Raw genomic sequence first — 12485 nt, forward strand, 5'->3', positions numbered from 1 at the left:
ACTTAAGGACTGTAACCCCAGCAGCGAGCAGCGAGCAGGGAGCAGCGAGCAGGGAGCAGGGAGCAGGGAGCACACCTCTTACTCACCTCTCTGGATCGATTTCAAAGGGCTCAAGGTCCTGCAGAAGGTCATTTTTCATTCAGATTTCTCCTCTCGATTCTTTAGGCATACTACATTTCTAATTAGTTGGCACACAGGAATTATGCTTAGATTTTAGTCAAGAGATTCAATACAAGGAGGCACCAGAGGGGAGCTCCGTTTTAAACTCTCATTATGAGGATGGAGTGGAAGCAGTCCTGAATAATAATTATGGGCTGTACGGATGTAATGTTTATGCTAAATGTACACAAGCAGATTCAACTATCTTACTGAAAATGGAATAACAGCATCAACTAACATTGTCAAACCCTTGCTAGGAGCCAGAGCTCCTAATATATATATATATATATATATATATATATATATATATATATATATATATATATATATATATATGGCCTAAACTATATAGACTATTCATGTCTACATATGCATTATTTCACTTTAAAATCTCTGTGGGGAGGGTATTCTTAATATTCGCACTTAACAGTGGCAGAACTAATATTCAGAGAGAGTCCAGCCACTTGTCTAAAGTTCCCAGTGAAGGCCTAGAGAGGTGGCTAAGTCGGTCAAGATGCTTGCCACCAAGACTGACAATCTGGGCTTTATCCTCAGTACCCACATGGCAGAAGGACAAAACCAATTCTCACTGTTGTCCTTTGACCTCCACACTCGTGGTGTGTGTGTGTGTGTGTGCACGCACATGCATGCATGCATGCAGGGAAGTAAATATATAGATGTAAAAACCAAGTTCCTGGTGAGCAGAGAGCAGAGCTTGGGCTTTCACTAGACAGCCAAGCATCAGAGCCAATGCTCTTAATCACTGGGACCCAACAGTACTGAAATGTTGGACAGTTTAAGAACAGAGTGTGTCGGGGGCAGGCAGTCTTGAATTGGCTGCCACATATCACTCTGCTAAGTGGGCATGAGATCTAGCCCTCCCTTGCTGGGCAAACTGTGAGCCTTCCTTCTCACATCTGCAGGACTAAACCTACTCTGAAGGTGCCTCAGGAATTCCAATTGGCTCAACCATCAAAATGTATCTGTACTTGGCCTGATATGGCTGCTTCTGTTGCTATTATCCAGGTCTAAGCCATTATGATAATCTAACTTTCACGGTCAGTTTGATTGGAGGAAGAATCCCCCCAGGAGGTCCACTGTTTGGTACATCTATGAGGATGTTTCTAAAAGTGATTAAATGAGGGGTAGGGAAAGCCCTATTCTAAATGTGGCTGGCAGCACCAGGGACTGGGGTACCAGACGGAGTGTGAAGGGAGGGATAAAGACAACTGGGCATCTGCATTCCCCTTCTCTGCTTCATGATCAACATCACATACCAAGCCTCTCTCGAGACTCTCTATGCCCTGCTGACTTTGAAAGTGACTTTTAGGAGAGCTGGGAGCTGTGGAATAGAGAGTGAGTGTTGTAGGCAGAGTGTAATTAGCCATTCTGGTGGGAGTGTGGAAGGCTGGAATGCCAATAGGAATGCGATCTCCTAATGTCTTTCTCTGTTGTTGCCAGGGCAGGACAAAAACACAGCACGCAGTGTACCGTAATAGAGACACGCTCAGGGTATTAGATGATGAGCCATGAGCTAGCTCACACTGATTGATGACAAACTTGTGCCCCTCATAATCCACCACCATTTGCTGCATTTAGAAATGAGTGGTAAACAATTTTAAAGTAATTCAAATTTAATTTCAAGCAGGGCAATAGATGAAAATTCAGGCATTTTGTGGAACAAAAGATAGGGAAGGATTGGGTAGGTTTGCCTGAGTTTTGTTGCCAGAGAGATCTATTACTTCTGTCAAGAGATTCATTCTCCTGCCTAAGATTCTGAAAACTGGAATTTGGTCCTTGTCTCTCACCAAATCAGCACTTTTCCCTCTTTATAAAACTGTCTCTGCTGGGTAGGGATTAAAAAGTGGTAGATTTGAAATCAACTTCAAGAAGACCTTTGTAAAAGCAAACACCCTTGTTAAATGGTGTAGTAAGACCCTCATTATTTCTACTCATCCAAGCCTAGAATATTGTTGAAATGATGGCTAACTATAAGAGGGTTTTTTTTGAGTATTTGTAGGACCTCCCTACCTCCTAATATTTTATAGATTATAAAACTCCAGTGGTTTAGGATGTGACACTTATTTTATGGTAGGAGTTTTGCTCTGGATCCGTGTTGTCGTGTTTCTGTGAGAGACTAGTCACGACTGGACAGACTTTGACCTTTCCTCGGCTTCATTTGCAAACTCCTGCAGTCTTCTACCCGCACAGCCCGATTTCCAATCAGTCAGGATTACTGAACGGGACAGATACCAAAGATCAGAAAGACTTTTTATAAGAAACCGCAGTTATTCGTAGAATAGTAATTATGTACAGCCAAGGTTCTTCAAGGACTTGGTTTATTATTTTATAATTTTGTCATGGAAAAGTAAACTTCTGAATAATGTTCTCTACCTAATGTGAATTAAATATGTGGATATAGTCTTAGGAGTTACCTTGATTTAATTAGGTTTATATTTTATTTCTTTGCTAAAAACATTCTATATATGTTGGGCATAATTTTTCTTCTCCTCATTCTTTTTCCCCCTTGCTTCCAGTTTCTAGTGTTCGGTGCAGCTTTGGAAGTCCATTATGAGTTCTGCAGCAGAGACACATTTTTAAAGTTTGATGAAGGCTCAGTTCATTCTTTTGGTTGACCACAATGTCAACCATCTTTGCCCCTGAGAGGGAACCAAATGTCAAGAACCTCGATTTCTTTTCTCCCCCAAAGGGATATTTATTTTATAAAAAGATTTATTTACTTATTTTATGTGTGTGCTTTGCCTGTATGTATATATGTGAACCATATCTGGAGCCCTAGGAGATAAGAAAATGGAATCAGATCCCTGAAACAGGAGTTACAGACAAGTGTGAGCACCACGTAGCTGCTGGGACCACATCCTGCTCCTCGGTAAGAACTATCGAGCAAGCTGTCTTGCCCAGTTTATTTCATTTTTAATTGTGTGTCTGCACACACGCGCTCACCCATAGAGGCTAGAGGTATCAGATTCCCCGGAGCTCCAGTTACAGGAGTTAGGTATGAGCTGCCTGATGTGAGTGCTGGGAACTGAACTGGGGTTGTCTGAAGGGAAATATGTGTTCTTAACCACTGAGCTATATCTCTAGCCCAACAATTTTGATTTTTATGTAGCAAGGACCTGTGATAAGCAGGTTAGCAGGTAAAGCCCTTAGTGAACAATGCGTTTGATCAGACTGTAATGTTATATACCAAAAGACGTATTTTATTGTTTGGATTGACTCTGGGTTGCATATTGAAGTGCATCATTTGGGGGATGGAGTGATGGCTTAGTGGTAAAGAGCATTTGTTACTCTCCCAAAGAATCGGGTTCTATTTCTAGCACCCACATAGTGGCTTACAACCATCAGTTAATGCCAGTTCCAGGGGATCCAATGCCATCTTCTGACCTCTGTAGTCACCAGGCAGGCAGGTAGGTGGTACACGGATATACATGCAGGCCACTCATACACATTGTCTTAGGGTTTTATTGCTGTGAAGAGACACCATGACCATGGCAACTTTTATGAAGAAAAACATTTTTTAAATTAAATCATTTATTTTTAAAAATCTTTTCTTAAATGTCGAGCTCCATAAAAATAAAAAAATCTTTTCTCATTTTACATACCAATTCCAGTTCCCACTTCTTCCCCTCCTCTCACTCCCTTCACCTGCCCCCAATCCCACCTTCCATTCTCTCCTCAGAGAGGGTAAGGCTTCCCATGGGGTGTCTACAAAGTCTAGCACATCACTTTGAGACAGGACCAAGGCCCTCTCCACTATATCTAGTCTGAGCAAGGTGTCCTAAAGAGAATGGGCTCCAAAAAGCTAGTTCAAGCATCAGGGATAAATCCTGGTCCCACTGCCAGTGGCCCCTCAGTCTGCCCCAGATATCCAACTGTCTTCCCCATTCAGAGGATCCTATGCTGGTTCCCCTGCTGTCAGTCTGGAGTCAGTGAGCTCCCCAAAGCAAAACATCTCATTGGGTCTGGCTTACAGTTTCAGAGTTTTAGCCCACGATCATCCTAGTGGAACATGGCAGTGTGCAGGCAGACGTGGGGCTGGAGAAGGAGCTGAGAGTGCTACATTTGATCTGCAGGCAGCAGAAGGTAAAACTGACTTGAGTTTTTAAGACCTCAAAGCCTGCCTCCACAGTGACACACTTCCTCCAGCAAGACCACACTTCCCATAGTGCCACTCTCTAGGGGACAAGCATTCAAACACAGGAGTCGGTGGGGTCCATTCCTACTCAAATCATGTGACACATTATAAAAAAGTAGGCTACCATGGTAACGTTCTGTCAGTTTTGATATGTCTTTGTTACAAGGAAGAAAAGTGACAGATAGAATGATTGAAAACCAACTCAAACCAAAACATTCCAGTCCTTTGTTGTATGAAGAGAAAACGTGTCAGTAGTGTTAGGATTCTTCTTCTCCTTCTTCCTCTTCCTCTTCCTCTTCTTCTCCTTCTCCTTCCTCTTCCTCTTCCTCTTCCTCCTCCTCCTCCTTCTCCTCTTCCTCTTCCTCTTCTTCTCCTTCTCCTTCCTCTTCCTCTTCCTCCTCCTCCTCCTCCTCTTCTTCTTTCTCTTCTTCTTCTCCTTCTCCTCCTCCTCCTCCTACTTCTCCTCCTCCTTCTTCTTCTTCTTCTAAAGAATATCTTCTATATTTTGAAAGAATGTCTGAGAAGAGAGACTATGCTTTTATCTTTAAAAAGGAAATTATACAGTGAAAAGGAGTGAGGCATGTCATAGTAATAGTCTAAACCAAAAGGCCATTGACTATATCACACATCACCTAGTACACCTACCATTGATACACTTGTGATCTATCTCTATCTATCTATCTATCTATCTATCTATCTATCTATCTATCTATCTATCTATCTATCTATCTATCTATCTATCTATCTATCCATCCATCCATCCATCCATCCATCCATCCATCTATCTATCTATCTATCTATCTATCTATCTATCCATCTATCATCTATCTATCTAACCTAATACAACCTGAATAATTATTTTCAAACCAAACTGGCTTTTAAAAGATAAAGAAAGGCCAGGTGGTGACTAATCTCAGTAGTCGCAAAGCAGAGGCAAGTGGATCTCTATGAGTTCAAGATCATTCTGGTCTACAGGGCAAGTTCCAGGACAGCCAAGGCTACACACAGAAATCTTTTTTCCCAAAATACAAACAAAAACCAAAACAAACAAGCAAACAAACAAAACAAAGAAGAAGGAAAAAAGAAAGAAAAACAGCAAAGGAGTGCCAGGCACGGTGGGTGGCTCATGATTGTAATCCTAGAACTTGGGAGTCTGAGGTAGGAGGGTTGAAGCCAGTCTAAGTTACATAGTGAGTTCTAGGCCAGTCCGAACTATCAGCTGGGTGAGACCCTGTCTCAGAACCTAAAACAAATAAACAAAAATGTAAAGGGATACCAGTCCTTGTAAGTGACTTGCGATGGAGTTCAGAACAGGCTGAGAACAAGGATACGCTTGATCACCTTGAAGTGGGGAGGGAGCCCCACGTGACTAAGAGAACTATCTAGAAAAGTGCTATGTTTCAGAAAACTTGCTCTATCTCTGCAATCAGCTATTCTGGTGGTTTTTATATAAAACTGTCAACATTTAGTGCAAGTGGATAATATATAGTATATTATAGTTATTTTAAAACAGCAAGAGGGACACTGGGCATCCCACTCGATTTATAAAATGTCCTTCTCTTCCCACTTCAGACTGTGTATTTTACTTTCTCGTGTCTACTGCACACCATTTTGATAGCGTCTCTGAAGCAGAGAGCCTGCGCTGATGCCTTGAATAGTAAAGAAAACCTCGGAGCATATGGTTGTACTTAAGTGCTTTCATCAATTATTAAGTTCGTCATAATTGGTTCCAAGACTTGTCAGTATAATTATCCTTGTTTTTAATATTAAACTTCACTGAAGACTCATGAAAGGATAAAAGTCTTATAATAATATTTGATTATGAGCACATTTGAACTGTAGCATTTAGATTATGTACAAATATGATGCTAAGTCACTGGGGAGAAAATTTCTCAAGAATATTTCAGATACACATTTAAAAATTCTTTGGTAATTTCACACATGTCTATAAAAAATTCAGTGATTTTCACTCTTCCAATTATATTACCACCTCTCACCCCCTTCCTCTTTCTACCTCTGAAACTCCTCTTTCCCCACCCACTTTCATGTCTTTGTGTGTGGCCTATTGAGTTTAATTGGGGTTGCTTGCATGAACATCGGCAGGGAGTTATTTCCTGGAGCATGGGCAACACATGAGTGGCTACACCACTGAAGAAAATGCTGTCCTGACCTCAGCAACCATGAACCACCAACAGGGAGGGGGTGGGGCATTGTGAGCCCCTCCCATATCCATGATGTAGAGGCACACTCTACACACACACACACACACACACACACACACACACACATATTATATGTATATATATAATGATACAAAGCTGTATCATTATAGCCATTGTAGTTTTATTACCACTTATTTATGTGTCTGTGTCGATATGTGTTTGTTGAGTTGTGTGTGGTGGTGTACACCTTTAATCCCAGCACTTGACAGCCACGCAGGCAGATCTCTGTGAGTCCAAGGCCAGCCTGCTTTACATAGAGAGTTCCAAGAAAGCCAGGGCCACATAGCGAGACCCTCCCTCAGAACACAATAATTAAAAAAAGGAAGTTATAGAGAGTAGCCATGTGGGATGCCTTCTGAAGAGCAGTATGCTTATGACTCCTGGACTCTCCAGGATCTGCTTCTATTTGTGTTTAAACAAATTTTGTTATCAATGTCAAAATTATATAACACAAAGGTGAGAACCAATATATATGATTACTTACGGGATATTTCTGTGTCTCATCTCTCTCTGCATCAGGTTCACAGCTTAGATGGCAGTCTTGGTGAAGTGTTGACCTTTTCACTTATCCATAGACATAGAGGTCATGGGTATATTTGAATACACACAATAGCAATGTATGGGGGGGAGTGGGAGGGTGTTGGGAGGAGGGGCGGAAATGAAAACTTTCATAATTTAATAAACTTAAAAAAAATAAAAATGAAGACACAATGTTGGGGTATAGGAAGGTTGATGTGGGAGAATTTGAGGGGAGATATATGGGTAAATATGATCATATACATTGCAAAATTTTAAAAACACCAATAAAATATTTTAAACCCTGAAAAAAAACAATAGCAATGTATGGATCTGTGGGATGGACCCAGGAGAGTGGGGAGATTGGCAAGCAAACCGAGGACAGGGGTAAGGGAAGAGTCTGGGGGAAAGTCGGAGGAGGCTCTCACTGGAGGGATGGGCAGGCACGTGGACTCTACCCTACAATTCCGAAGTGGAAACACATATAGGAAAGAGAATAACTCGGTCTCCTAGGATTATTGAGATTAGGGAGAGCCTTGAAAAGATTGATCTTGTGTAAATCTGTATCTGTCCACCTAGCTGTCTGATTATTGCCAATTAGTGAATTAAAAAGAGAACAATTACTTGCCCTTCTAGTTAAAACTCCTGACCAGAGAAACTAGAGCAATCTTCATACTTTCTATTTCTTTTTTTCCTTCATGGTTTCAGGGAGATTGTTAGGGTGTTGTTATTTGGTGGGGGTCAATTTACTAAGCCCTAAGCTGTGGGAAACTGTGGGGGAGAGTAGGTACACACTAAATCGGAAGGTTTTCTATTGATAGATGCATATTTCTGTTAATGATAAGTTTTTCTTTTCTTTTTAAAATATTTTAATTTTATGTGTATGGATGCATGCCTGAGTGTATGTGTCTGTGCACCAAGTGTGTTGAGGTGCCCAGAGCGGGCAGAAGAGAGGTCAGATCCCCTGGGAATGGAGTTACAGATGGTTGTGAACTGTCATGGAGTGCTGGGAACTGAACTTGGGTCCTCTGAAAGAACAGTAAGTGCTTTTAACTGCTGAACCTTTTTCCCTTTATTTTTAAAAGTAGGTTAAGTATATATATATATATATATATATATATATATGTCAAGTCAACCTTCTTTAATATATATATATATATATATATGACTTTCTTATCTATCTATCTATCTATTTATGATTTATTTTTGTTATCTCTGTGGACACTGAGTAAACACTTCTTGAATGATGATTGACAGATAAGGGTTAATACAGATTTGTGGATTTAGTAATTCAGTTAATAGTGTCCATGGCTGATAGATTAGTTTCAGTGTCAGTTTCAATATGTCATGAAATGCCAATCATGATTATGTGATTAAGGATATAAAATCTCAGTGATTGGTTCGTGTGTGTGTGTACATGCTCATGTGCATGTGTGTATGTATGTGCATGTACAGCTGTGTTTGGTAATCAGAGGTCAGTGTCTGTGTTTTCCACTTGCACCCTTCCCCTTATTTTAGATTATTTACTGTATTATTGTGAGCGTTATGTGTGCATCTGTTGAATGTGGAGAGCAGAGGACAACTTAGTTAGTTTTCCTTGTTTACCTTTGCGTGGCTCTGAGGATGGGACGCAGGCTTGTCAGGTCTAGCAATTGTAGTTGTGGAGCCGTCATGCCAGTCCTGAGTCTTAGGCGGGAGAAAAGGTGTCTCACTGAACCTGGAGCTCAACAGTTCAGCTAGCCCGGCTTGCCAGCAAACCCCCGGGGTGCTTCTGTCTTCTTGCTCCTCACTAGTGATTGAAGCATTGTTGGTTTTTGCCCCCCTTTCACATGCATGATGGGGATCCCAACTCAGGCTTTCATGCTTACAAGGTGGGCACTTTGTTGGCTGGGCCATCTCCACATCCTCATTTATTTATTTATTTATAAAAATTTCCACTTCCTCCCCTCCTCCCAATACCCTCCCATTCCCCCCACTCCCTTTCCTCCTCCCTCTCCAGTCCTAAGAGCAGTCAGGGTTTCCTGCCCTGTGGGAAGTTCAAGTTCCTCATCCCTCCCTCCAGGTCCAGGAAGGTGAGCATCCAAACAGACTAGGATCCCAAAAAGCCAGTACATGCAGACGAAACAAGACCCATTGCCATTGTCAATGGCTTCTCAGTCAGCCACATTCAGAGAATCTGGTTTGATCTCATGCTCGTTCAGTCCCAGTCCAGCTGGCCTTGGTGAGCTCTCATTCGATCAGTCCCCTTGTATCAGTGGGTGGACGCACCCCTCGCGGTCCTGACTTCCTTTTTCATGTTCTCCCTCCTTCTGCTCCTCATTTGGACTTTGGGGGCTCAGTCCGTTGCTCCAATGTGGGTCTCCGTCTGTATCGCCATCCATTGTCAGATGAAGGTTCCCTCTAGTCCTGCCTTCCTTGCTCACATTCTCCCTCCTTCTGCTTCTCATTTGGACCTAGGGAGTTAAGTCCAGTGTTCCAATGTGTGTCTCTGTCTCTATCTCCATCCATCGCCAGATGAAGGTTCAGGGTCTTATTATGTAGTCCTGACTGGCCTGGAATTCAGGATAACCTTAAATTCACAGGAATCAGCTTTCTTTGCTTTTCTTGGTGCTGGGTTAATAGCATAGACTAACACAAATGGATGAGGAGGTTAATACCTTAAAGAATCATTTATAAAAATTCTTATTCTTTTTTTTTTTTTTTTTGAGACAGGGTTTCTCTGTGTAACAGCCCTCACTGTCCTGGAACTTGCTTTGTAGACCAAGTTGGCCTCAAACTCACCGAGATCCACCTGCCTCTGCTTCCCGAGGACTGGGATTAAAATACTATGCCAAGCTTAATAATTATTCTTCTTACGCTGTCTGGTGACTCGGTCACTTCTCTGTTGCTGTGATGAGACATGACGGTTATGGTAGTTCACAGAAGGAAGAGTTTCTTTGGGCTTGCTTATGGTTCTGTGGGGAACACGGCAGCAGCTATAGCATGGTGCTAGGAACAGAAAGTTGAGAGTTCCTTTCTTCAACCACAATCACAAAGCAGAAAGAGCAAGCTGGCAGTAGGGTGAGGCCTTAAGCTCTCAAAACCAGCCCCTAGTTCCATACTTCCTCCCAAACATTGTCAACAAGTGACTATGGGGAACATCTCTCATTCAAACCACTGTATCTTGTCCACATATCAGGGCTTTCCACTGGGCTTCTTCTTTCCCTGTCATAGCTATTCAGATTCTTTTTGGTTCCTTTTCTATACAAGAAAGAAAATTGCCCCAACCTCCTTTCACAATCAAAACTCTCAAATAACCCTGAAAACACCTAGACACATACCACATGTCTTCGGGCTTCTAATCTAAGTCTTGACAAGAATGGGCAAACAGCAAACATACAAAGTCCCTGAACATCACCAGTTCATGGAAGTCAGATGACTTGCCTACTGTCAGATATGTATCAAGAGATCAGCAATAGCTTTCAATTAAGACTACTGATTAAATGGAAGCCTGTTTGATAGGTTTGAAAGTCAGTTATGAATTTACTAGCATACATGAGAGCTAAGCCCAGGCAGCATGAGAGCAGACAACAGCTTGGGAGTCTCTTGCTTCTCTGATGGTGGATTTGGCATCCCGAGCCTCAGAGGACTGAAAAGATGTGCCAAACAGAAGACTCACTTATTCCATGATTGGCAGGAACTCTCTTCTTTGGAAAAAATTCCTCCTCATTGATAAGCCTTGTTTTTTTCTGTATGTGTCCGTGTACAGGCACCATGTCTGCAGAAGCACCAATCCCCCTGAATTTGGACATTCGCGACCTGCAGATCCAGACAGTCACAGTGGAGAAGCTGCTGGAGCCGCTGATAATCCAGGTGGGAGCCCTTGGCGTGCTGCAATGCGCTACAGCTGTGTGCTAGCAGAATTTAAAGTGGTGGGAGAGCAACGAGTCAAGGGTGGATTTGGCTCTAGGTACGAATGGCTCCATCACCTAACATCATCCTTTGTTTAAACTGGTATTACTGGGTGTGGTGGAGCACACCTTTAATCTTAGCATTCCAGAGGCAGAGGCAGGCAAAATAGATCTCTGTGAGTTCAGTGACAATAAGGTCTACACTTGGAGACCTTGTCTTAATTCCTCCAAATAAGCTAGTATTAAATTAAAAGTATGTATTCGATATTATTAATATAATTCTGAAAGTTTTCCCTCATATTCTTTTTTGACATTAACTGCAAACACACACACACACACACACACACACACACACACACACACACACACACATGAAATAGGGTCTGTGTGGATCAGAGTGACCTCTAACATATGCCCCCACCCCTTGCTTCATCTTCCTTAGTTCTGGGATTGCATGTGTGTATCACAATGTTAAGAGCTGTATATAAACCAGGCAGAGGTGGCACACCCCTTTAATCCCAGTACTCGGGAGGCAGAGGCAGACAGATCTCCATGAGTTCAAGGTCAGCCTCGTCTACAGAGCGACAACCAGAGCTGTTACACAGAGACACTGTGCCCCAAAAGATAAAAACAAAAGAAAACAAAAGAAGGAAAAGAAAAAACAGGTTTACTATTACCTGTGTGTGTGCGTGTGCATGTGTGTACGTGACGAGTGTGAACGGGCACCTGTGTTGTGGCATATGTGTAGATGTTGGAGGACAACTTTGTGGAGTCAGACTTGTGACAAGTGGCTTTTCCTGCTGGGCCACCTCCTTGTTTCCGGACGTGTGCATAACCTGTAAAGCGCTGCTGTGTCCATTATCTTCTGTATGGTCAGGAAAACTGAGGCAAGGCAATATTCCAGCCATCTTTATTATGTCGACATTCCAGTGGTTTGACCTAAGAGCCGTGGCCTCTCATTTATCACACAGTAAACTATAACTAAAATATGAAAATAAGGGAGAAAGGCAGCTATTTGAAGGGATGCTGTGATAGTCTTCCATGAAATAAATGATCATTTGATCATGTGAGTAACCATTCTTAGTCAGCATGGAAGGCCTCATTTTATGGATTAGACTTTTAAATTTCTTTAAAAAAAGTTTTTCTCAGCATAGTTCATGTGTAAAATGGGTCTCGTGATGACATTTTCATGCATAGATAAGATTGTTTGGGTCACACTCTGACCATCATCATTTCTTACTCCATCCACTCACACCACTGGATTTTCATGATGCAGAGTTGAAGGAATCTGTTCACTGATGCAGATCTAAGTATTTTACCTTTAACAGCAAACCTGATAGAGCCAGACTCTCCTCTTGGCCTACCTTACACCATGCACCAGGTCCCTTCTTCCAAAGACACTAAGCTCTCAGGGTTCACTTGGGTAAAAAACTACAGTGGCCTTATATCTGATTATTCAAAAGTGTTCTTGTCTTCTCCAGGGACGCACGGTGGAGCATCTCTGAGGACAGACGCAGGCCATGTTTTCACTGAACTCAGATT

General features: G+C 42.1%; 1 protein-coding gene across 2 annotated transcripts in view; it reads left to right on the forward strand.

Annotated features, from left to right (window-relative positions):
* Ctnna3 (catenin alpha 3) overlaps window positions 1–12485 on the forward strand; it is a 1405098-nt gene that overhangs the window by 33901 nt on the left and 1358712 nt on the right. For both annotated transcript variants that reach the window (XM_048451587.3, XM_087898188.1), the window contains exon 2: window positions 10802–10905. In XM_048451587.3, the coding sequence (XP_048307544.3) occupies window positions 10807–10905 (99 nt within the window). In that variant the 5' untranslated portion in view covers window positions 10802–10806. The remainder of the gene's footprint in view (window positions 1–10801; window positions 10906–12485) is intronic.

The sequence above is a fragment of the Myodes glareolus genome, chromosome 18 (genome assembly GCF_982192425.1).
Source record: "Myodes glareolus chromosome 18, mMyoGla1.1, whole genome shotgun sequence".
NCBI classification, from domain to species: Eukaryota; Metazoa; Chordata; class Mammalia; order Rodentia; family Cricetidae; genus Myodes; species Myodes glareolus.